Raw genomic sequence first — 26,462 nt, 5'->3', positions numbered from 1 at the left:
TTTGGTTTCTGTCCCTATATAATAAGTAAATGATACCTGGGGAAAAAAAGGTTTTGCTTGGATAGGAATTCTAGAGCTGCACTATCATAAAGACAAGGACTATTTGTGATGACAGGGTTATCTGTCATTTATAATATTTTAACAAATGCAGTATTACAAGAAGTTATACTTAAATTAATATAACATTATAGTTAATTTTAGCATAAAGAAGCCATAGCTTAGACAGCTTTATTACCTGTATTATTGTCATTGCTTTTGACATAGTAGCCTTTTAATCCCAAATTGCATAGTTTTCGATCTCTGTGAAGCAAGTTAAAACAATCAATTAATTCTAGAAAAGGCATCAGTTTAACACAACATAGATTAATTAATGAACCGGTTAAAGACTTGGAAAGCAATATGATAATACATTTTCTTCATCTTTAATATAATGGCAGTAATACACATCTTGTGGGGTTGTTACAATTAGATCATAGCTTCTTCTAGAAGTGAAGTCCAACATCTGAGTTTTAAGTAGGAAAGTTATCTGCAATGAAACGAATGTATCTTTTAAGTTTAAAAAGACTAAATTATGAGAGGCAAGGAAGACAGCATAATTATTATGCAAACAGTTCCCATGCTAGAGGCTCAAGTCGCTGTCACGTGATCCCTAGGTTCAATCCCTGGCTCCACGGTTAAGATAGAGCTTACTTAGCAATGCTCTGGTTAGAAACAAAAAAAACCAAACAAACAAAAAAATAAGACAAACAAAAATGTGGGGTGCGGGAAGATGGCAAAATAGCTTTCTTGTATAGGGTGCTTTCCTTTTCCCTTCATGCATTTTTTTTTAAATTTATATAATAGTGACAGAATCGAGCAGCTTCATCGACTGCTATATGTGTTTCTTGTAGGCAGATAACATCTGCCTGATGCTGAATCGCCAATTGACCAATAAGAACGCGTTTGGCAAAGGATAGCCCTTCAACATTAAGTCGGAGGACTCGAAGAGCAGGACCAACAGCTTGAAAGCTGGCAGGAGCTGCTTGTTGCTGGCTTTGAAAGTGACTGGGATCCATGTGGATTCAGTCGGCTAGGAAGGATCGTCAGTTTCCCCAATGAATGGGTACTCACGAGATGCACCACGGGAAGGTCGATCCAATGCATCCAATGCCAGAGACAACCCGAATTGCCCCTGCGGCTACAGACAGACTATGACCCACATAGTCAATGACTGCCACCTCTCCAGATTCAAAGGAGGTCTCGAAACTTTACATCAGGCTCAACCTGATGCTGTTGACTGGCTACGGAAGAAGGGCAAACACTAGAAGAAGAATAGTGACAGAAAGAAATTGAGAGGAAAGGGGGAAATCGCGAGAGAAATAGAGACACTTTTGCAGCCCTGCTTCACCACTTGTGAAGCTTCTTCTGTGGAGGTGGGGTCTGGGGGTTTGAAGGCGGGTCCTTGCACACTGTATGCACATATATGCTCTACTCCATTTCCTCAGGTGCAGCAGGGGTCAGTCCTATACACGGCAAAGCAGGCACACTATCCAGGTGAGCTATTTTCCCCCACTTGCTTTCCCAAGCAACCCGCTCCCCGGTCCCTCGCCCCACCAAAAGCCTTAAGAGTTCTGCCTCTTTTGGAAAGGGTTCCTTCGACTTAAACTTACTTTAGTTTACTCTAGTGGCCTTTTAAATCTCTTCTCAAACACGATTTCCTTAAAGAAATTTGAGATTTCATTGCATGTGTAACTATAACTAACCAAATAATTCTTAACAGTTGTCTTAAAACTACGAACTGACACCCACAGGTTAAGTCTAACTATAAGCCAGTGAGACAATTAGGACAAATATACTTGTGAACATAGATCTAAGCAATTGGGCTCACATCCAATAAAAAAATATCTGTAGGATCCAACACTTTAGTCCAGGTTTTCCTGTCCACTAGCAATAACTCATTAGGGCAATTTTTAACAAAGAGGGAAAAAAATTAAGCTCTAAATGGATGTGCTTAGAATTGTAATCTATGTCCTCATTCTATGATGTACACGTGTGCCTTGATAAATCTGAAGGCTTTAAAAAGATGCTAACCGGTTCACACCACGCATCTTTAAACCATGTTGTGATGTCAGATCCAACAGATTCCCTTTCACATTTCACTGCCCTGCCACCTTTCTACAAACAAAACAAGCAACCCTCACCTCAAATTTGAAAATGACACACACCTTCCCACAGCCATCTATACGACAGACTGTCTTTCAGTCACCAGCAGTAGGCGTCTCCTCCGTTAAGTCATCAGGACTTTTCCTCCCTCATTTTTTTTTTTTTTTTTTGAAAGATCACCTTGTCCGAGGAGGGTCAAATACTCTATCCGTGGCTCCAGGGATCGCTTGAAACTAGCATGCAACATATATCCCTGGGATGCGATCTGACAAAATGAACAGCAACGCGTTTTATTTATTTACTTTTACTTACTCCACAAACGCCCTGGAGCAGAGGCAAAGGATCTTGAAATCCTCCTCCAGGTCATCAATGAAGAGACACATTTCAGCCACGCGGCTCCACTTCTCGCAGCACATCCTATCACCCGAGAGGAGGCAGCCACGCGATCAAAGATCCGGATCCGGCTTCCAGGGTCTCCGCTCGGTTTCCAGGAACCAAACGGAGGCCTCGCCGGGTTTCCCCGGGAACTGGGAGAGAAGAACGGGCCCGGGGCCGCTCGAGCCTACAGCAAATTTAGGAGCAGCCACCGGAAGTGACTTCTGGAAGCCACGGGAAGGGGCGGGCCGTTGCGCGGTGTCACTTTGAACGCGGCACGGGCTGCTGCCATTGCCAGGTGCTTGTTTTCTTTTCGCATCACTGGTAGATCGTGGGAATGCGGCCGCTCAAAATTCTCCGCTGGGTTGGGTCGCCCGCCTTCCATCGGAGATCTCCCGCCGCTGCTTGAGGGTGAGGACGAGTCACCTGTTTCCGCGGGAGGTGTGTCGACCCCCGCCTTGGCTCCCGCGCGCAGCTCCTCGCCCTGGGGCACGTAAGTCTCGCGGTTCTGGCAGCGGACGGGACGAGGCCTCCGGTCTAGTCCCCCCGGGGTGACTCCGGACTCTTTGCCCGGAGCTGGAGTGCGCGGCTTCCGGCCGGACGCCGAGTTCATCTCCTGCTCCGGAATGGCCGAAAGAGAGACGCTGCCTGGGTCTCTCGCAGCTGTTTCACCGAGTCTGGAGCCTCAACACCTGCTGGGAGTGGTTCTCGATTTAGATGTTGGAATTTACCAGAGGCCTCTGGGCTTGCGCGGCAGCCTCTCCCATTCCGGGACCTGCCTGGCTCCAGCCTCCTGTGTGAAGAAGCTAAAGGAAATGGGGGTGACAGTCGCCGGGTTGTAGAGAGGAGCCTCCCCGCCTACGGACGGTGGATAAGGAGGGGTGCCGGGGTCCAGCTGCACTGATTTGACTTGCATTTCTAGCTGGTGCCCCTTTACTGTCTTATCTGCAATTCAGAAGAAGCGACTTAACCTTTCTAACCTCGCCTAAGCTCAGTTAGACTTAGCCTGAAAGACTTCACCTAGGACGAGTTGTGATCGTCTTTAAGATAGAGAAGGCTCTGGGCACCTGCTTCCTAGGGCTCCTGAATGGACCGGGTAGTTTTCCTTGGTGCTATTAGTAGTCAGAGTCATCACACACTTTGTTGGCATCAGGCAGCGCCCTGTTCCCTGTTTGCATCCTTGTAAAACAGGTTTCTGCGCTCAAGCTGCTTCTTTCTTCTTTTTTTCTTTCTTTTAAACAAGAAAATTACATGTAGGCATAACCAGGGTGTGCCACAAACTGGAAGGGACACTTGCTAGATTTGAAAAAGATCAAACAACACAGGGTAGGGAAGATAGCCTAATGGTTATGCAAAAAGACTTTCTTGCCCGAGGCTCTGAGATCCCAGGTTCAATCCCCAGCTTCGCCATAGGTTTAGAGCTGAGCAGTGCTTTGGTGAAAACAAAAAACAAAACAGACAGTGCAAACACTGTGGTATTAACGTGTGGTAGTCATTGAGACTGCCCAGGCGACTTCAGAGAAACGGCTTTAGACTTGAAGGTTGTTGGAGCACTGACAAGTTATGTTGTGTTATTCAGGGCCTAATGATATCGGTATAATATTTCTTTAGAATATATAGAAATCAAGGCAGGATGCAGACATTTTGGATAGTCGTTAATATTTTGGCTGCGTTTACTAGTGGAAATAGGTTGATTTTTTTTCCCCAATGAATTGGTTATGCCCACATCCTTACTGCTGCCTTGCTTTGATGTCAGCTGAAAAGCTCATTTTAGTGAATCAGGAAAGTAAGTTGCTACAGTTTGTAAAGCACCAGTAGATGTGCTACAATTTACATGTGAGGCTGGCAGCCTAGTAAAACAAGGATGGAAAAGTTAATGAACAAGGTGGGTGGGTTAAGTTAGAAGCTGCAGGGCATTCTTGAATAAAACAAAAGAAAAATAACCTTTAACTATAACCTTACCAAAACTAAAGTTTGAAGCCTGAAACAAAGAAAGGTATTTTAAAATTAAATTTTACTTGTTTTATTTTAATGAGAGAGATGGAGAGAAAGATATAGAGAGAATGAGCACTGCTCAGCTCTGGCTTATGGTGGTGCTGGGGATTGAACTTGGGAATTCAGAGCCTCAGGCATAAAAGTCTTTGGCATCAGCGTCATGCGATATCCCCAGCCCCAAACATGTCATTTTAAAAATGAAGTAATTGGACTTTGTAGAAAAGGGGTAGTCAATCTTTGGCTTTATTATGTGAAGTATATAGAATACTTACTGAAACTTAGGACTGAGTCCCTATTAGTCATTATTACATGTGCAAAGAGGAAATTGTAACTTATTTGTTTATTTTGGATAGAGGCAGAAAGAGGATGAAAGAGACCACAGCCCAGAAGCTTTCTGCAGTGTGGTAGGGGCCAGCCTTGAACCTGGGCTGTACAATTTGCAAAGCAGCACACTATCCAAATGAGCTATTTTGATAGTAATTATTATCATAATACATAATTTGTATTTTAGTGATTATTTCTTTGGTTAGCATTTTCAGAATATACTCAATGTAGCTAATATACTAAAAGTAAGAAGTAAACCTACTGTCTGTGGTGGTAAATGTGCAGATAATGATTGTTACAATACATTTGTTTCCTTCAAGTTTGTAGCAAACTAATGGCAATGGATAAAACAAAACAAAGACCTCTGTTCTGATATATATTTTTTATTTTCTGAAATGTTCTAAAACACTATAATGTTTTTCACCATCAGTAGTGAGATGATAAGATTTTAGTTTGGTAGCTTTTTCTTAGTAGTTTTGTGAAATCTAGATGAAAAATAAGGTACTTTATTGTTTTAAAAAAGATGTTATTTGCTTAGTAATTCAAGAGAGGAGCAGAGATAGAGAATCAGAGCATCACTCTGGCATATGAGCTGTCTGGTATCAAACTTGGGACCTCATGCCTGAGAGCTCAAACACTTTATCCACTGCACCACCTCCTGGACTACACAAAAAGTTAAGATGTTTTGTAAGTGATACACAGGACTTTTTTTTTTTTTTTGTAGGTATTTTTTTAAATAGGAAATAACTTGAGATTTTGGTAACTAAACTATTATTTCTCCTAAGAGTTGTTTTTTCTTTTAAGGTTTTTTTTTTTTAACTTTATTTACTTAATTTGATAGGACAGAGAGAAATTGAGACACCTGCAGCCCTGCTTCACCACTTGTGAAGCTCTTCCCCTCCAGATGGGGACCAGGGTTCTTGTGCATGGTAATGTGTGCACTTAACCAGGTGTGCCACCACCCAGCCCCTGCTTTGTCTTGTCTTGTCTTGTCTTGTCTTGTCTTGTCTTGTCTTGTCTTGTCTTGTCTTGTCTTGTCTTGTCTTGTCTTTCCCTTCCCTTCCCCTTCCCCTCCCCTCCCCTCCCCTCCCCTCCCTTCCCTTCCCTTCCCTTCCCTTCCCTTCCCTTCCCTTCCCTTCTCTTCCGCTTCTTGTTCTTATGCTTCTCCCTCTTCTTTTTTTTAACATACAGTCTTCACAATATTTATACTAGGTAGCTACTACATTTTTATACTCATTTTATTGGTAGAGAAACTGAGGCTGAGGCAGAGGTAGATAGCATAATGGTTATGCAAGGAGACTCTAATGTCCGAGGCTCCAAAGTCCCAGGTTCAATACTTGCACCACCATAAGCCAGAGCTGAGCAGTGCTCTGGGTAAAAAGTAGAAAAAAGAAAGAAACTGAGGCAGAGAGAGGTGACAACACCTACCAGAGGAAACACACTCATGTTACCAAGAACCATCTAGCCACCCCAGACTTCTTTTTCTCATTGGGACTCTCCATCCATTCATCATCTATGCTGACTTTATTTTCAAAATATATCCAGAAACTGACCATCTCTTACCTTTACTCTTTCATGCATGTCTAAGCCACTTTCATCACTTGCTCATTTCAATTTTTATACCTTCCTATTTGCTCGCCATGTAGTGTATTTTCAGCACTTAAAAGCAAGTCAGGTACTCTTTCCATTCTGTTCAAAGAGTAATGTCTTCTCCATCTTACTCAGAGAAAAGCTGACCTGCATGTTTTACAATGTTACTTCTCATTTTGACTATTTCCATTAGCGTCCTTTGTTCTTACCCTGTCCACCTTGTTCCGTCTCTGAATATACCAAGTACAGATCCTTTTTTTTTTTTTTTTTTAAGATTTTATTTATCTATGAGAAGAATAGGAGGAGAGAGAAAGAACCAGACATCACTTTGGCACATGTGCTGCCAGGGATGAAACCCAGGACCTTATGTTTGAGAGTCCAAAGCTTTGCCACTGTGCCACCTCCCGGATCACGTACAGATCCTTTTTAATTGCTACTCTTTCAACTAGAAATCCTCCAGATGTGTACATGATTTGATTCTCCTCTTCCTCAGGCACCTGTTGGAATGTACCTTTAAACATGCCTGCCCAGACGTTCACACACAGCATAGTGATGCTCTCCCTCCTCTTAGCCTCACCCCTGTGGTAGAACTCCATATTCCCCTTCCTCTGCTGTCTAACCTCACAGCACCTATTGTCACCTGATGTAGTGTGTACACTGTTATTATCCCAACTTTACAGATCCTACTGAATTGAAGGGAAACAGGTTTACTGTTTATGACCCTCTCAATATTAGGGAACTAAAGTCAGTCACAGGCAGCTGAGTGAGAAAAGACCAGAGAAGGAGTTGAAAGGATGAAGGATTCTTACTAGAAAATGGAATTTTGTATGACAGTTGTTATAAGTTTTAACTTTTTTCCAATTAGTGATTTCATAGCGACTTAAAGATGATAAGATAATGGAATAGTTTCACACCACACTCACCATTAATTCTGTGTGCCCCCCCCATGACCACCATAATTCTCACAAAGTCTTAGAGACATTTTTTGCAAGTTTATGTGTTTCATTTCTCTGTATTCCCATATGAGTGAAACCATTCTTTAGTGGTCTCTCATCTCCTGACTTCATTAAGGATAATCATCGTCAGTTCCATCATTTTGTTCAGAGGATTGCAATGTCTTTATTTTTATTTTTTATTTCTTTATTGGGGTATTAATAGTTTACAGTCAACAGTAAAATAAAATACAATAATTTGTACATGTGCAACATTTCTCAGTTTTCCACATTACAATTCAAACCCCACTACGTCCTCCTCTGTCTTCCAGGACCTGAACCTTCCCACCCCAGAGCCTTTTACTTTAATATCACCTTTTTAAACTGCAGGGTTGTATTCCATTGAGTGTATGTCCTATAATTTCTATATTCAGTCATGCATGACTTTTTTTTTTCTTGAAACTGAAGAGATTGTCTAATGAATAAAGGTCTGTGGTGGAAAACAAGTGCAGTAGGGAACAGTTTTAGTGACACACATTGCAAGTAAATGCTGTTGGTTTTAAGGTAATTATACTAAATTAAATTCTCCATCTCTTGGAGAACAGGTAAAAAGCATATGCTCTGCTAATAAGTAAGATAAGCTTGGCACAGAGACAACCTAAAGAACTCTTGCATATCTGCTTCAACTCTCTCAATCCCATGCCTACGTTTTTCATGCTTTAATTCATCCACAGAGAATTTGCGGTGACTTTTATTAATACTATGCAATGGGAGATAATGGAGAAATTTTATGCCTCTAAGATTAGAATCAGAAACAGAGAAAATGAGGAGGAAATCTTATGTGGGACAGTGTGATCACAGGTGCTCTATATAATAGTATCACCAAATACTGCGCTTCCCCATTGGATTATTATATTGCAGACTTGTTACAAAAATAGACATAGCCAGTTACACATAGTAATTTCATAAATTTTGATTACAGAAACATTTCTCCTGTATTTCTAGATTTTAAAAAGTCCCAGGTGAGGCATCATATTACATCATTAGTTAAATAGTGCACTGAGGTATCTTCACTAAAACAGTGATATAGTTTTTAATAGTGATTCATTAGTGTGGAACTATAATAATATTCGTATCACATCTGTGAATGCCTTTTGCTCATTTATAAAATTTTTAACTACAGGTATTAGTGATTTTAACAATGTTTTCCTTTCATTTGTTTACTGTGTTTCTCAGAACATATACATTGAAGTTTAGGAAAGCTAGTTATCTAATTCTGGTAAGTTGAGTAAGTAGTTTGGAGATTGAGTTCATAAAATATTTCTATGGCTGTATTTTCAGCCATTCAATATTTAAATGAATCTAAATATACACAATATTGATATTTATAAATATATTTCTTTTATATGATAGGACATAGAGACATTGAGCAGGGGTGGTGAGATAGAGAGGGAGAGAAAGAGAGACACCTGCAACACTGCCTTACCACTCATGAAGCTCCTCTCTTGCAGTGGGGACAGGTCTTAAACCCGGGTCCTTGTGCATGGTAGTATCGGTGTTTAACCAGGTACACTGCTTCCCAGCCCCAACTGATACACATATTTTAAATCCATAATACCAGTAGAGCAGAGTTTTTCTGTAAACCTGTTTATAAAACTATATATCATAATTTTCCAGCTCCTCAAGAATTAGGTTTACTGTATTGAATCAGATGTTGGTATTTTCTTTTGTAAACGGAATTACAACATAGCCTAGTGTAAGATACTGCTGTTTGTGGCACGGAAGGTGGCACAGCTGATAGTCACTGACTTGTAAGCAAGATGTTCTGGTAATGCTCTGGTTCTCTCACACTCTTGTTCCTCTTCAGTGAATAAAATCTCTAAAAGCTTTAGTTGTTCTGGGGAGGGGAGATACCATAATGGTTATGCAAAAAGACTTTCATACCTGAGGTTCCAAGGTCCCAAATTCAATCCCCCAACACTGCCCTAAACCAGAGCTGAGCAGTGCTCTGGTCTCTCTCCCTCTGAATCTTTCTACCTTCCTTTCAGACTCTAACTCTCTTTCTCCCTCTCCCTCTCTACCTCTTTCTCTTTCTCCTTTCCTTTCTCCCTCTCTCCCTCCGTCTCTCCGTGTCTCCTTCTCTTTCTCTCATATTAAAGCAAACAGACAAAAAGATATGGCTGTTCAATGTAATCCATTTAAGATTTAAGTCCTTTTATTATTATCATTGTGCAGTTCCATTCATCAGCTTTATTATTTTCCTCTTAATTATAGCTTGAGAGTCTTTTCAGAAGCTAAAACAGAAATGCTTTATGAATAGACAGATGAAACACTTTACTTTTCACATTGAAATCTGCAACAAAGCTACCCATTAATAGTCTACTCATTTTTCTTATAGGAAATGACTATATTGCATTTGTGCATGCTGAAGTATTTTAACTATTCAGTTGTGACTATAATAATATTGTTTCCCCCCCCTTTCTAGTGACAGAATTGAAGACCTACTATGACAATGAAGAAAGAGACTGAATTTGTCATTGTCACCTAAAGAAAAATGACAGACAGTAATCAAACCTGTGATGTGGGGCAGGAGTCAGTGCCCTATATGACTTGTCTGATTCACATCCTTGAAGCATGGTTTGATGTGGAACAGTTGGAGGACTATTTGAATTTTGCAAACTATCTTCTGTGGGTTTTTACACCACTGATACTTTTAATACTCCCTTACTTTACTATCTTTCTTCTCTACCTTACTATTATCTTCTTGCACATTTATAAGAGGAAGAATGTATTAAAAGAAGCCTATTCTCATAATTTGTGGGATGGTGCAAGGAAGACAGTAGCAACTCTGTGGGATGGACATGCAGCGGTTTGGCATGGTAAGCAACATTATGTTGATATGTTTGTGTAGTTGCCCTTATTTGATTCTAAAGCTACTGTCGTACTTCCATTATATGGATCGAGCAGATACTGAAAAATATAGAAGGTATTTATTAACCTCTGTGTGTATAGTGTGCACATATATTTCTTAAAATTATATTTTTCTTTCTTTTTTTAATTTCTTTATTGGGGAATTAATATTTTACATTTGACAGTAATTACAATAGTTTGTACATGCATAACATTTCCCAGTTTTCCATATAACAGTGCAACCCCCACTAGGTCCTCTGTCATCCTTGGATCTGTATTCTCTCCATCCACCCACCCACCTCAGAGTCTTTTACTTTGGTGCAATACGCCAATTCCAGTTCAGGTTCTACTTGTGTTTTCTCTTCTGATCTTGTTTTTCAACTTCTGCCTGAGAGTGAGATCATCCCATATTCATCCTTCTGTTTCTGACTTATTTCACTTAACATGAATTTTTCAAGGTCCATCCAAGATCGGCTGATATTTTTTTCAATAGGTGTAAGTGTGACTTAGAAAGGAAAAGAAGGCAGGACCATAAAAAAATGGGCTGAATAGAATAGCACAATAGTTATGCAAAAAGGCTTGGTGCCTAAGGCACTAACAGTCCCAGGTTTAATCCCCACCACCACAAGCCAGAGCTGAATGCAGTCCTCTGAAAGAAAAGCCAGGTCTGGGGAGTCAGGTGGTAGTGCAGCAAGTTAAGTGCAGGTGGTGCAATGTGGAAGGATCCCGGTTTGAGCCTGGCTCCCCACCCCCAGGGGCGTAGCTTCACAGGCGGTGAAGCAGGTCTGCAGGTGTCTATCTTTCTCTCCCTCTCTGTCTTCCCATCCTCTCTCCATTTCTCTCTGTCCTATCCAACAACAATGACATCAATAACTACAACAATAAAAAACAACAAGGGCAACAAAAAGGATTAAATATATATATAAAGAAAAGCGTGGTCTGGGAGGTGATGCAGGAGATAAGGTAAGCATGAGGTCCTGAGTTTGATCCCCAGCAGCACATGTATCAGAGTGATGTCTGCTTCTTTCTCTCTCTCCTCCTGTTTTTCACATTAATAAATAAACAAAATCTTTAAAAAAAAATGAAAAAAAAGACTAAATGAGCTCATTAATTAGGGAACACGGATAGATGCACTGCTACTACTTAACATGGTTCTGGAGGTCTTACTAATAATAAATAATAAGATTAGAAAAGAAGAAACATTTGAAAGAATGAAACAAATTAGCTAATTTATCCATAATAAGATTAGTTAACAAGAGAAAGAAGAGCAACATAAAAGTAGTAACTGCTGGACCCGGGTGGTGGTACACCTGGTTGAGTACACATGTTATAATGTTCAAGGACCCGGGCTCAAGCCTCTGGTCCCCACTTGCAGGGGGAAAGCTTTGCGAGTGGTGAAGCACTGTTGCATGTGTCTCTCTTTTTCTGTATCACCTCCTTCCTTCTCAATTTCTGGCTGTCTCTATCCAATAAGGACAAGAAAAAAAATTTTTTAATGTGGTAACTGATCATCTGCCACCAAAAGTCACTTTAAAAATGAAAAAAAAAAATCAATTTAATACTAAATCTTACCCCAAAAAGTAGGAACCTAATGGAGAAAATGTATACTTTAAAGATGGAATTCAAAATCACTGAATAAGCAAATAAAACTTTTCAGTAGTAGTTCAGTAGAGAAGTCACTCAATAGCACATATTCCCAGAGGATTTACTGATGTAATTCAACTGATCTTTTATGCAACTTGTAAAATTTATGTAGAATAGACAAGAATAACCAAGACAAGAAAGTAATGTGGAATATAGTCCCTGTCACATAAACATTTCAAGGCTTGGGAGATAGCCTAGTAGTTATGCAATAAAACTTTCATATCTGAGGCTCTGAGCTTCCAGGCTCAACTCCCAGCATCATATAAACCAGAGCAGTGTAGTGCCCTGGTCTCTCTCTACCTCTCTTATTGAAATAAATAAGTAACATTAAAAAAAAAAATCCAACTTAGTTTAAATTGTAGTGTTGGCTTAGGAAAATAATGATCACAAGCAGGTCAAACTTTTCATTGAGTCCAGAAATAAGTGAATTCAATAAATGATAAAAGTGGGTATTACAAATCAACAGGAGAAGACATGGGAATATATTTGATGATTTCCAAATAGGAAGTTCTTATGAAAAGATAACCAAAGATATGTCAAATGACAGGATAGGCAAAATATTTATGGTATGTATATCTTAGAATAACACACTTAATAAAGGAAAAAAAATTCTACTTAAAAAATGACCCAAGATGTAACCAGGAAGCATAAATGGTCAATAGTTAGAGGCATAAAGCTACTAGTAGTTAGAAAATGCAAGTAAAAACCAGATTGTGATGTCATTTTTACCCAAAAGGTTGGTGGAACTTTGAAGTTTAGGCCATTGCCCAGGAGATGGTATAGTGATTAAAGCATTGGAAACTCAAGCTTGAGGTCCTGACTTTGATCCCCAGCATTGCATGTACCTTTCTTTTCTTATTTACAAACAAATGCAATGAATAAGCCTTTATAAAAAAATTTAATAAAAATAAAAATACAGACATCACAGGGGAGGTCTCGGCTTAGTAGACATCATAGGACTTAACATGCATGAAACCCTGGGTTGGATCTTTGATACCATAAATAGCAAAACAGTGTAGTGATGTCTTCTTTTTGGCTTCTTTTAGTCATAGGAAAAATTTTTTTTCTTTTTTTGAATATGGTAGCATCAAAGAGTGAGAATGTAGAGAAATGGGAACTTACTCAATTGTGTGAAAGTAATGCAATACTTTCAGAATTATCAGTTAAGACAATATGGGTAATAATTTAATTAAACATGGGCACGTCATATGACTAACAGTTATACTTTACCATATTCTAAAAATATATGCTCATATGTGCAGTGCATAAGGATACCAGTAATATGGTAATATGAACATTGCAGCATGCTTGTGAAAAAATTGTCAATAATCTGATTGTTCCTGAGTAGGAAATGCTTAAATGAACTGTCATAGGAATTTATATTTGATAGAATGCTTTACAGTCATCAAAAGAATTAGATCATAACACGTGTTCATCAAAGGCAGATCTCCAAGATATGCTTGTGAACAGAAAAAGATTCATAACTATGTCATAGTAGTATACCATTTATGATCACACACACACACACACACACACACACACACACACACACACACACACACCAGTCAATACTATTTATGATCTCACACACACACACACACACCAGTCAATGGAAGTATGTTCAGGCCTATAAGATGTATCATTCATTCACGGGTGCGACATATTGGATGATGAATTTGGAAAGGTTGACTAGAACTAGATTTTAAAAGATCTTGGTGGGAATGTTATGCTCAGGAGTTAGGACATTTATTTATTTTTGTGCTTTGCCATCTTTTCAGATGATGATGCTACAATGCACTGATGAGACTGGAAGCACTGGATCTGGAGAGGGAAGCAGAGGGGAGGACAGGAGGAGTAAAGGCAGCCTCTCATTTAAAAAAAAAATTATTTATTCCCTTTTGTTGCCCTTGTTGTTTTATTGTTGTTGTTATTGGTATCATTGTTGTTGGATAGGATAGAGAGAAATGGAGAGGGGGGGAAGACAGAGGAGGAGAGAGAGACACCTGCAGACCTGCTTCACCAATTGTGAATCGACCCCCTGCAGGTGGGGAGCCAGGGGCTTGAATCAGGATCCTTACTCTGGTCCTTGCACTTTGCGCCACCTGTGCTTAACCCACTGTGCTACTGCTGGACTCCTCTCTCTTTTTTCTTATGTAGGAAGGGTCTAACTCTTGACACCTTTCTGGTAATGCTACTGTCCTCTCCTCCACCCTCCTCCCCACCACCATACTCACTTTCATCTTTCTGCTCAGAATATCATTGTGTTCAAATAATAGTGTATATATATATTTTTTAAATTTTTTAAAAAATTTCTTTATAAAAGTGTATATATTTTAAAAGACTCCAAATAGATAGCTGCTTCTGAGTATTAATGATGAAGAGGCCAGAATTCTTTTTTTTTTAATTTAATTTTTTATTTATAAAAAGGAAGCATTGACAAAACCATAGGATAAAAGGGGTACAACATCACACAGTTCCCACCACCGGAACTCTCTATCCCATCCCTTCCCCTGATAGCTTTCCTATTCTTTAACCCTCTGAGAGTATGGACCCAAGGTCCTTGTGGGATGTAGAAGATTGAAGGTCTGGCTTCTGTAATTGCTTTCCCTCTGAACATGGACATTGACAGGTCGATCCATACTCCCAGCCTGTCTCTCTCTTTCCCTATTGGGGAAAGGCTCTGGGGACATATTGGTAGGGTTGTCTGTCCAGGGAAGTCTGGTGGCATCCTGCTAGCATCTGGAACCTGGTGGTTGAGAAGAGAGTTAATATACAAAGCCAAACAAATTGTTGACTAATCATGGACTTAAAGGCTGGAATAGTGCAGGTGAACAGTTGGGGCCGTCTCTATTTTGTAGATAGCTATTAGGCATATTTTAGTTATATGCCAAAGAGCCTGTGACTATACTAGTGGTTTTTTTTTTTTTTTTTTTCCTTGAGCCTGAAATCTGATATGCAGGTGGATCCTAATTATTGTCTTGGGAGATGATGTCATAGCTGGCAGAAGGACCAGAAAGCTGGATCAGGAAAGAGAGTAGCTCCCAAATATGGGAAAGGGGTATAAATATTGTTGATTGTAAACCCCACTGATTTGATGTGATCTGGGGCCCATATTCAGTTTAGGAGCCTATGTGACCTCTGCATCCCTGTAGATCTGAGCTCACATTCTGTGGTCATAAGTAGGAATGTTCCAAGCTGCCCCAATATCAGGAGCCATCTTCTTCAGGTGTAGCATAGAGTATATTGTCCAGCCTCCCTTCGGAGGATGGAACATTTTCTACCATTGTTGATCCAAGTTGAGGGCAAGGTCCTATGGGGGCCCACAAAGGGGTCTATTTTGTTGTTCCTGATAGAGATGACAGGTAACAAAGGGGGGAGGGATTTATTCGAGGTCTAGGCCTATCATGTCTGTTTGGGAATCTTAGGACTCCCTAATTAGGGCCCAGCTGATGGGGTGGAAGAGGCCAGAATTCTTTCTCCATGGCGATTCTTAACAGAGTGCTGAAGAGGACTCCTGACAGAGAGCTAAGTAGTAGTTCCAAGTACCACTTCCTGGGAGACACAGCATTTTGAACTCCCCCACCCCCATTATCTCCTCTTCCTTCTTTATACTAACTTTTTGTCATCCTAAAGGTTTTTTTTTTTTGATTAGGGGTAATGATTTATGGTCAAGAGAAAATATAGTTGTTGCTACATGTGTGAAACTCAGTTTTCTGCAAAACACTCTAACCTTCCACCTCAGTCCTCTTCCATCATTGTGCACCAGGACCTGAAACTCTGCCAGAGTCCTTTACTGCAATACACCAAACCCAGACCAAGTTCTGCTTTATGTTTTCCCTTCTGTTCTTCTCAACTTCCATCTGAGTGAGATCATCCCATATTCATCCGTCTCTTTCTGGCTTATCTCACTTAACATGATTCTTTCAAACTTCATCCAAGATGAGGTGAAGAAGGTAAATTTATCATTTTGCATACATGCATACATACACATACACACATATATATATATACATACATGTATGTATATATATATATATCACAACTTTCTCAGCCACTTATCTGTTGTTGAACACCTGGGTGCTTTCAGGTTTTGGCTATACAAATTGTGCTGCTATGAACATAGTTATACACAGGATTTTTTTTTTTTTTTGTATAGGTGTGTTTGGTTCCTTAGGAGAGGAATTGCAAGGTCATAGGTTAGGTCCATTTCTAGCCTTTTGAGATTTCTCCAGACTGCTCTTCACAATGGTTGGACCAATATACCTTCCTACCAGCAGTACAGGGGGGTTTCTTTGTCCCCACAACCTCTCCAGCATTTGTTGTTTCTATCATACTCTTTATCCCTCTGGGTGTATGGACCCAGGATCATTCTGAGGTGCAGAAGGTGGGTTTCTATCATTTCTGATGTATGACATTCCCTCAGGGGCAAAGTGGTATCTCATTGTTGTCTTTATTTGCATTTCTCTGACAATTAATGACTTGGAACATTTTTTTTTTTAATTTCTTCTTTGGTGAGTATTCTGTTCAGGGAAGAATTTTTGGATGCAGTTATTTTTGGATGATGTTATTTGTTTCTTTGTTGCTGAGTTTGGTAAGGAATTTTATTATAGTCCTCTTTGATTCCCTGAGGAAGAGTTAAAATGCAGGCATTGTTAATTTACCATAGCCTGTTGTTATATATGCTGAAAAAGTGAATTTTTTTGTGACAGATTTAGAAAGGATCTGTCTCTTAGGAGATTATCCTTATCTGAATTCATGATACTGATACCTAAAACCAGTAGGCAGTTAAATCATTACATAATAAACAATTGCTATGGAGATGAAACTACTTGAGCTTCATGTGACTTTCAGATCCTCTTTGAAGAAAAACAAACAAAAAATCAGGAGAGTGTTACTGAGCATAAAACCAGTAGACCAGGTGAATAAACTTGTTTTTGATGACAAAATAAAGGAGCTATATTCATCACAGAACAGGAAAGCTCATTTTATGGGGGACTACTCAGTTTGCATATTGATATTTCTGAACAATGGCTGGCTGGACAGTGAAAGCATTCACCTTTGTGAGGGCTTTTCTCTGAGCACCTTGTAGTTGGTATACTCTATCTAGGTGGGATTGCACTTTGAAACTAATACTGGGAAGGGGAAGGGTGTATGGGTTTAAGAGTTTTTGGTGACTTGGTGATTGAGTGAGTAAAGAGGGACGAGCTAAAGTGAGCTAAGCTATCTACTGCTAGTAGGGAAACATGGGACCAAGTGTTTTATTTAGAGGTGACCCCAAGAATAGAAGCAGGAAGGTGTGAAGGTGTATTCAAGGAGGTCACATTAGTTCATATGATATATGACAGGATCATATGAGAGGCAATTGATATTTTAAAAGATCTGAAAATTTTGTACTGAAAAATCTTCTGATGCTTTCTGAGCAAGGTATGATATGATTAAACCTGTGCTGTATGAATGGGGCATATAAATCATATCTAGACTTTGTTTAGTAGGACTACAGTATAGCTTATGTCAGTAATCAGGTTAATTGAAAATTTCAGCTTTGAACCAGGTAACTTAATTTTATTTAATTGGTCCATTTACTATTTTAATTTAATTATTTTAATGTTATAAACACAAAAGAGATCTCAGGAATATCCTGTATAGAACCCCTCAAAGGTATATATATTCTTTTTTTTTTTTTTAAGTTTTTATTTATCAAATGGAAACACTTAACAAGACCATAGGATAAGAGAAGTAATTCCACACAATTCCCACCACTGCAACTCCATATCCCATTCCCTCCCTATTCCTGATAGTTTTTCTATTCTTTAACTTTCTGGGAGCATGGATGGACCCAGGGTCATTATTTGGTGCAGAAGGTGGAAGGTCTGGCTTCTGTAATTGCATCCCCGCTGATCATGGGCGTTGGCGGGTCGATACATACTCCCAGCCTGTATTTCTCTTTCCCTAGTGGGGCAGGGCTCTGGGGAAGTGGGGCTCCAGGACACATTGGTGGGGTTGTCTGCCCAGGGAAGTCTGGTTGGCATCCTGTTAGCATCTGGAACCTAGTGGCTGAAAAAGGAGTTAACATATAAAGCCAAACAAATTATTGACTAATCATGAACCTAAAGGCTGGAATATTGCAGATAAAGATTTGTAGTCCCTTTTTTGAAGATAACTAGTAATCCTATTTTAGTTATATCCCAAAGGGCCCATGACTATACTAGTTTTTTTCTGAGTCTGACCTCTGATATGTAGGTGGATCCAAGTTGTCTGGGGAGATGATGTCATGGCTGGGAAAAGGTCTAGAAAGCTGAATCAGGGAAGAGAGTAGCTCCCAAATATGAGAAAGGTGTATAAATATTAAAAGGTATATACTTTTATTTCTCAGAAAATCTATCTAGTAGGACAATTATTTTAATAACTTCAGACAACCCCAGTGATTGTTATATAGAACTTAATTAAGTTGAATTACTTGAATTAGCATTAGGTGATTGTAAATAAATGTTAAAAATATAAAAGCACACAAATACTTAACAAAATTAGCAGAATATGTCATGAAATGATCTAATGAGCTATTCTTAAGTTTGGTTTAAAAAAAAATTCTCTTGAGTTTATTTGCAACATTATCAAGTACTTTATTCCTTCAACACAAGAATCAAAGAACTACACCTAATTTAATGTTTAAATCAGTTTGGTGAAAATACCATAAACCACTTTTTAAAAAATGAACTTTTCTGTTCTAAAATTTAGACCACAACCTTTATTATCTGAATGCTTGCTTCTTAGGAAGTCAAAACAGGGATAAGTAAGCGAAGAAATAGAATAACAGTTTACATTTCCAGAGCCTGAACTTTCCTGCTGTTTCTTACATATGAGTGCCAGGCCTTCTTGGCACAGCTTTGCTGTGGGTAATATGACGTTTGCTCACCTTTGTGGCGTCTGCTGCGCTTCCTTCCTTATTCTATTTGATTGTTTATTTATATATCTCCTTAAGAGAGATTTGTCTTTGGAACACAGTTTGACCGGATGAGAGTGAAACCTCTGCTCTCTGATATACTGCTTTTTCTTGTTCTTAATGTGGGCCCATCGAGTTTCTTTTAGTCTTTCCATTTCTATATTTGCCGCTTCTTTCTTCAACAGAAACTTGGCTTACTCCTTCTCTAATATGTAGACCTATTTGACTACTCCAGTTGCTTATTTTTTTATTTTTAGTATTTTTATTTTATTTATTATTGGATAGAGACAGAGAGAAATTAAGAGGGAAGGGGAAGCTAGAGAGAGGGAAAGAGAGAGATATCCGCAACCTTGCCTCATCACTTGAGGAGCTTTCCCCCTGCAGGTACAGTCCAGGGTCCTTGCACACTGTAATGTGAGTGCTTAACCAAGTGTACCACTGCCAGACACCTGACTACTCCAGTTGCCATCAGTCTTTTTTCACTGCTACCACCCCTATCACTCATGGATGCCATCTTACCCCACTTTTGTGAGACCTGACACCAAATCCCTGATTGTTTAGATATCATTCTCATTTCATTCAGGTTCTGACCACCATTTAATTTAAATTTCCCCACACTTGGCTTCAGCATTCTATTTTAAGTCATTCTTTAGGGGTTAGGGGACGGTGTGGCTCTCTTGACAATGGACTTTGACTCCTCACTCCTAGCACATACTCACCTTCCTGTTCTCAGACACTCACTGCACCCTCCATTCCCCTTCTACACAGGCATCTGTGTCTCCCAGGCTCACTAAATGGTATAGGACTGATTTATTCAAGGGAAGGGAAACAAATATTAATGTTCTTTGTTCGTAGTAATAAGTGTATGTGTGACTTGGAAAGAAAGAGAAAATGGGACATTAAAAGTGGGGGGTAAATATATACACATATAGACATATAGTTGTAGAAATAATAGTTAACCCATATCTGCAACTTTGGGAGAATTGCTGTAGCTTCTGATGGAGAGACTGGGGATCCAGAACTCTGATGGTGGTAGTAACGGTGCAGAATTGTACCCCTGTTATCTTGTAATTTTGTAAATCAATATAATGTACTTCTGTATAAAATCATTGTGAGTCATTAACTATACTTTAGTGCAGGTTAACTAATGAATATATTTTATGTATCTGCATTTTGTCTAACAGGCTATGAAGTTCATGGCATGGAAAAAATACCAGAAGAAGGACCAGCACTTATTATTTTTTATCATGGAGCGATTCCTATAGATTTCTATTACTTCATGGCTAAAATTTTTATTCATAAAGGCAGAACTTGCCGAGTTGTAGCTGATCATTTTGTCTTTAAAATTCCAGGTAAACTTTCACTGTAGATAGCGATACGAAATATTTAGTTCACATAATCAAATTATGTGATAATCTGCATGTATGTGCACTGTAGTATTATTTGGAAGAGCTTTTTACCTTTTGGGATAGGACAGTGAAACCTCAACTTGGAGCCATTTAGCTATCTTGTTTCACCTAATATAGAAACATGATAAAATATTAAAATTTAGATTAAAATATTATCTAAATTATTTTTTTATTAATAGATATATACTATATTCCCAAGTTAAATCTTGAACTTCTGCTTACAAAAAATAATTGTGAAGAAAAAAATAAGTTGTAACTTTTGGCACATAATTTATATTTTGTTATGAAAGATAAGTTTTTCATTTGAAGGGTTTTTTTTCCTTGAAATACTGGTTTTTAGAGTTTAATTTTACTGTCACTTAGAGTTTGATTGCTCTCAGCTGGATAAGTCAAAATTAGTTAAAAGCAGTATATTTTATATTTATAAAATAAGCCCTATCCTTAAGATTGAGGAGTTTATTCTATTTAATCTGTTCATCAAGACTTCTAACCTTTGTATAAAAATTAATCAACCAATTGGTTTTCATCCCAAGGAGTTTTTAAAAATCATTCTAGATGATTTCAGTCTAAAAGAGTTTTCAAAACTAATCATTGAGGACAAATCTTTGCATACTGTGCAAACTGTGTTTTGTTTTTACTTTTTCCATGCTATATAAAATTTCTTTTTTTGAGATGTCTAATTAAAATATTTACTTAGCTAGACTTCTTATGGGAGGCTAGGTAGCTTCCTTTTTTTAAAGAAAAAATTTTTTATTATCTTTATTGGATAGAGATAACCAGAAATTAAGAGGAAAGTGAAAGAGACAGAGAGACAGACACCTGCAGCCCTGCTTCACCACTTGTGAAGCTTTCCTTATGCAGGTAGGGACAGGGGGCTCAAACCCTGTCCTTGTGCATTATAACATACACATTTAACCAGGTGTGCCACCGCCCAGCCCCAGTAGCTTCCTTTTAATAGTGTGAATATTTGTATTTGATAGTTTAATTCCCTTTTCATGATCTTGTAATTTACTTGTAATCTCCCATGTTCGTTCATTTGCTATAATACATCTATTTAAATTAGTAAGCTTTTTAATAAATGTAAAGTAAAAATTATTTCAGTCTTAACATTATTATAATCTTGCTTCAGATCCTTAAACCTACAAGTTTGGTTAGTATTCAGTTTCTACCACCTCTTTATCTGTTTTTTATGCCAGGTAATAATATTTTATTATTTTTTTAAAATTTATTTTATTTTATTTTATTTTAATGAGTGAGAGATACAAAGAGACGAAGAAAAAGACCACAGCACTGTTTAGCTCTGGTTTGTAATGGAATTGGGAATTGAACCTGGGGCCTCAGAGCCTCAGGCATGAGCATCCAGCCCACATTTCTTAATTTAACCAATATGTCTTTTGCATAGCCATTATGCTGACTCCCCAGGTATCAGGTTATATCTTAATATTTGTTTTCTAAAGTTTTAGTTCAGAATTTGGTTAGATTGTTTACTGATAAGACTATGTCTTTCATCTGTAAATAACTGTAATTTGAAAAACTGTATAAACAAACTAATATTTAGTTTCAGCTGATTTGATCATAACTTGCCAATTATAGGACTGGTATAGTTAGAGTCACATTCGCTTGAGTGATTCTTTCAGAATTAACAAGAGATTGCATATTTGATTGCTGGTGGTGTATCATTTCTGACTGCTCTAATAAATGCTGCAGATAATGATCCGAAGATGTTGTAGGAGAAAATCTGAATTAAACTTACTTGAACTGGAATCTTGCTACTAACCCTAAGTCAGCTTTCTTCATATATAAAGTGGGAATTAGAATCCCCATTGGGGGTCAGGTGGTGGCACACCTGATGAAGTGTATACATTATAGTGCACAAGGAGCCAGGTTCAATACCGTGGTCTCTCCCCACCTGCAGGTGGAAAGCTTCACAAGTGGTGAAGTAGTGCTGCAGGTGTCTTTCTTCCTCTTTCTCCCTCTCTCCACTTTCCCTCTCAATCTCTGTCTATCCAATAAATAAATAAAATATAATTTTAAAAAGGACCCCCATTTTCCAAAGTTTTAATCAAGCGTTTGAATATGTGAATTATCCGAAGTAGTGGGTGATCAGTAAGAAAGAGATTAGCAGTAGGTGATTAATAAGATCTAGCTATTTATCTTTAATACTAATCTTATTCTAACCTCAGATGTTCTTTTTGAGTTTCAAAAAGTAAAAAAAAAATAATAATAAGTATTAGTAATAATTTATGTAGATTGTGAAGATTTTGAAGTGTTAGACAAGAAATACTTAAGATGTGTCTTCATGTTAATGTTTCCTACAGGGTTTAGTTTATTACTTGATGTGTTTTGTGCTCTACATGGACCAAGAGAAAAATGTGTTGAAATTCTGAGAAGTGGTCACTTGTTAGCTATTTCACCAGGAGGAGTTCGAGAAGCCCTAATTAGTGATGAAACCTACAACATCATATGGGGTAATCGTAAAGGCTTCGCTCAGGTGGCAATTGATGCAAAAGTGGTGAGTTGTATAAACCCAGTTACCTAAGTAAACTAGGTTGAATTGAAAATAAATCCATAAATAGTGAGCCAAAATATATGAGAACTTAGGTAACTTGTATTACACTACTTTAAAAAGTTAACCTGTCTGGAAAGTTAGAAAAATTTCCTTGTACATGGGGAGCTATCTGAAAATAATCCATTTTTAAAAATTGGCAAATAGGAAATTTTAATTTTACATGTTAAAATCTGACTCCTTTTAATATAATATGTGAAATTCTTGTATTCCTTCTGTTACACTTTTTCCATGAGTATGGTTAGCCCAACTCTAAATACTATAATCCTTTGGTATGGCTTATTTGTGATGTTACATTTTAATTTCAGTTATTTTATCTGAGACCAATTTATGTAACAATAGGATCTAAGTAATATATGACACCTATCATTTTTTCTTTTCCTTTAAAAAAATATTTGTGTACTGATTTTATGAGAGATTGATCACAGCGTTGTTTTGAAATAGGTAGTTCTGAGGATCAAACCCAGGGCCTCATATCTGGAAGCTCTATATTAGTCACTGAGTCACTCACTCACTTCCCCAGTTGTGCCCCTGTCATTTACATCAGCAATTGTGATAAGCTAATAATACGAATAAAAATGAGAAATAAAGGACTGGGTGGCAGTACACTAGGTTAAACACACATTACCAAGCATAAGGACCCTGGTTCGAGCACCCGTTCACCACTTGTAGTAGGGCTACTTCACAAGCAGTGAAGCAGGCCTGCAGGAGTCTGTCTTTCTCCTGTTTGTCCACCCCTCTCAATTTCTCTCTGTCCTATCCCATAAAATAATAAGAGAAAAAACAAAGCAAAATGACCATTGGAAGTGGCGGCTTTGTAGTGCTGGCACTGAGCCTCAGTGGTGAGCCTGGTGGCAATTAAAAAAGAAAAAAGGAAATAAATATGTATGATAAATAGATATTGGTGTCACATAGATCTTTTATAAAGTCTTTATGACTGAATTTATCAATAAAGTTGTCTTCCTCTGGAATCACTATACTAAGTCGAATGGAGAATGCAAATTCCATTTTGCTCTTTTGTTTTGAGAAGTATTTCTCAGTTGTTGTTCTCCATATTGTATGTTACTCTATGAGACACATACTCATTATTTGTGGAATGATTCTGCTTTGTTTTCAGTTTATTTTTTTTTCATCAGAAAGTTAAACTATATTACCTTGACAAGTGGTATTTTTATTACAGGCCAATTAGACTGCTGCCGGTAATCTGTTATGTCAAGGTTATTTTGTATACCCATCACTGACACATAAAGAGATCAGTCTTCACCCTTTATTTTCTTATTCATCTTGAAAATATGGACTACTGGCTAAAAAGGGGGAAAATTAGTTGTTTTAATCCAAGGCCAATATTTGAAGAAGAATGGAAATTTTCTCTTTATTTTTTAGTTACAAAGTTACAATAAAGTAAGATGCATGGAACTCTATTCTCTCCTGTACATATGTACATGCAACTCCTAGAAGTAAGTCATTGCTGTAGAGTTTTAATAATGTAATCCTAGTATAAAAGTTAATATATTTGTCCAAGTGTTTAATAGGCAACAGTAAAAATGCAAACCCTACTGTCCTGTAGTAGTTTATGAACTCCATGAAGATAAATACACCATTTTATACCCTTAAGGTCCTACTACATTAACTTGTACTTTCTAGGTTATTTATATTTGCTGAATTAAATTCACTCTTTTCTCCCCTTAAGTTCATTGTTAAACAATACTAGAAAGGAACTTTTTGAATTTACTTTTGTGTTATTAGTGACATAGTAACTTCACTTATGGCACATTACATTATTTCTATGAAATCTTAAGTGCTACTGGGAGTATGGACTGACCAGTCAACGCCCATGTTCAGCGGGGAAGCAATTACAGAAGCCAGACCTTCTACCTTCTGCAACCCACAATGACCCTGGGTCCATGCTCCCAGAGGGATAGAGAATGGGAAAGCTATCGGGGGAGGGGTGGGATATGGAGATTGGGCGGTGGGAATTGTGTGGAGTTGTACCCCTCCTACCCTATGGTTTTGTTAATTAATCCTTTCTTAAATAAATAAAAAAAGAGAAAAAAAAAAGAAAAGAAAATGAGCTAGGGGGCCGAAAAAAAAAAAAAAAAAAAAAGAAAGAAATCTTAAGTGCTGATGTGCTTTTCTTAAAAAAGAAACCTTAGATTATATAAATAATACAGAATGCAAAAGGGTATGCACACAGTTGTACACAGACTAAGGATAGCCAATATAATGCACCTATTTAAGCAATGATAAAAGTTAAAAACAGAGGTAATTCTGTTTTCAGGTTTTATCTTTTGAAAAGATCATTTTCTGTTAAGATTTTAAAATTTTAAAAAATGACAAAAATAAACTTGAAATCACGAATTGTTCTAGTTCTTCATCCTTAAGTTTATAGTTTTCAGGAGTATTGCCTGCAAGAAGACATGGAGAAAAGAGGACACTTAGCGTGAGGAAATCTTTCCAGTCCTGAAAGACTGTCTAGATGATCAGTTAGGGTGATCTAGATAATTCAGCTAAGGCTTTACAACACTTAAGCAGCTTTAATAGGCCAGCCTATTACAAATTTAAAAGCAAATAAAAATCTTTTATGCTACTGGTTTATAGCATAGCTTAAATCTGATAGCTGTTATACTACCCCAAAACTTTTGTGTTGCTTTTAAAGCCATGTTGTTATAGATACAATAAATAGATGGTGCACAATAAGTGGTTGTACAATAAGTATATGCCATGTAATTAATTATTCCAATGTTGCAGATGAGGAAACTCAGACACAGAGAGATGAAGGGATGAAGGGATCTGGTCATACAGCAAGGCAGAAGCAGAGCAGAGCAAACAGTTCAGGACTGCAGGCAGCTGGTGCTGTTGCCACCTCTGACAGCATTTCACAGTGAGTCCACCGACCTAGAGATGTAGCGGGGCCTTGCAGAAACTTGAGGGAAATATTCTAATCATATGGATATAATTTTCAGTGACACAAAAGTCAGACCTGGAAAACCCCTTCACAGGTGTCACAGAATTTTCATAAACTTTCAGTAAAAATGTTACAGGACTAAGTACATTAAGGTTGTAATAACAAAATGATGTCAGAAAAGGACCTAAGTTGGTGGTGAGAGTGTTTTTACAGACACCTATTACAGGGTGATAAGAAATTACTAGCCATGTATGAAGTGTAATCCTATTAGCTGCCCCCCAAAATAAAAGATAAACAAAAAATTAAAGTGAAAAAAGAAAATTAGGTTGTCGATGCAACAGGTTCATGAAATATTGGAAGAAAATGTTTTAGCTTAATTGGAAAATTACAGATCATAGAATTGACTCCTTGATAACTATAGCTCAGCTTCAGTAAGAATTTTCAGACCAATTTATATCTAAATGAGGAAAAGAGTCCATTTATTCTAATTGGAAAAAAACAATGTAAAAGAAACTAGCTTTTGTTTCAATAAGATTGTTTATATACTATATATATATATCTATATCTAAAAAAAACTTTTAACATAGCTTAATAATTATTGTTATTCTCATTTTATATATAGAATTGTTCCGTGGTTCCCATTCTTTTAGTAGCAAAGTTAAGATTCCATCACCATATTAAACTAATTCCTCAACAATAGTTTTAAGAAAATACACGGGAGTTGGGCGGT

At 37.9% G+C, this 26,462-nt stretch overlaps 2 protein-coding genes across 12 annotated transcripts in view; one reads left to right on the top strand and one right to left on the bottom strand.

Annotated features, from left to right (window-relative positions):
• Positions 1-2,827, bottom strand: part of TGS1 (trimethylguanosine synthase 1) — a 29,141-nt gene extending 26,314 nt beyond the window's left edge. For all 3 annotated transcript variants that reach the window (XR_009551808.1, XM_016191871.2, XM_060198890.1), the window contains exons 1-2: positions 2,455-2,827; positions 236-300 (exon numbers count right to left, since the gene is read on the bottom strand). Coding sequence is in view for 2 of the 3 variants with exons in the window: in XM_016191871.2 (XP_016047357.1) it covers positions 236-300; positions 2,455-2,558 (169 nt within the window). In the remaining variant the exon portion in view is untranslated. The remainder of the gene's footprint in view (positions 1-235; positions 301-2,454) is intronic.
• Positions 2,791-26,462, top strand: part of TMEM68 (transmembrane protein 68) — a 33,458-nt gene continuing 9,786 nt past the window's right edge. For 2 of the 9 annotated variants that reach the window (XR_009551856.1, XR_009551855.1), the window contains exons 1-5: positions 2,874-3,010; positions 9,844-10,237; positions 20,037-20,204; positions 22,580-22,773; positions 25,576-25,708. Coding sequence is in view for 6 of the 9 variants with exons in the window: in XM_007531522.3 (XP_007531584.2) it covers positions 9,913-10,237; positions 20,037-20,204; positions 22,580-22,773 (687 nt within the window). In the remaining 3 variants the exon portion in view is untranslated. Of the gene's footprint in view, positions 3,011-3,170; positions 4,514-9,843; positions 10,238-20,036; positions 20,205-22,579; positions 22,774-25,575; positions 25,709-26,462 lie in introns of those variants that run through there. The other 7 variants (XR_009551854.1, XM_060198891.1, XM_007531522.3 and 4 more) reach the window with 6 other exon arrangements.

This window comes from Erinaceus europaeus, chromosome 1 (genome assembly GCF_950295315.1).
Source record: "Erinaceus europaeus chromosome 1, mEriEur2.1, whole genome shotgun sequence".
Lineage (NCBI taxonomy): Eukaryota > Metazoa > Chordata > Mammalia > Eulipotyphla > Erinaceidae > Erinaceus > Erinaceus europaeus.
The sequence above is the reverse complement of the archived record's forward strand: the minus strand, read 5'-3'. Positions and strand labels throughout refer to the sequence as shown.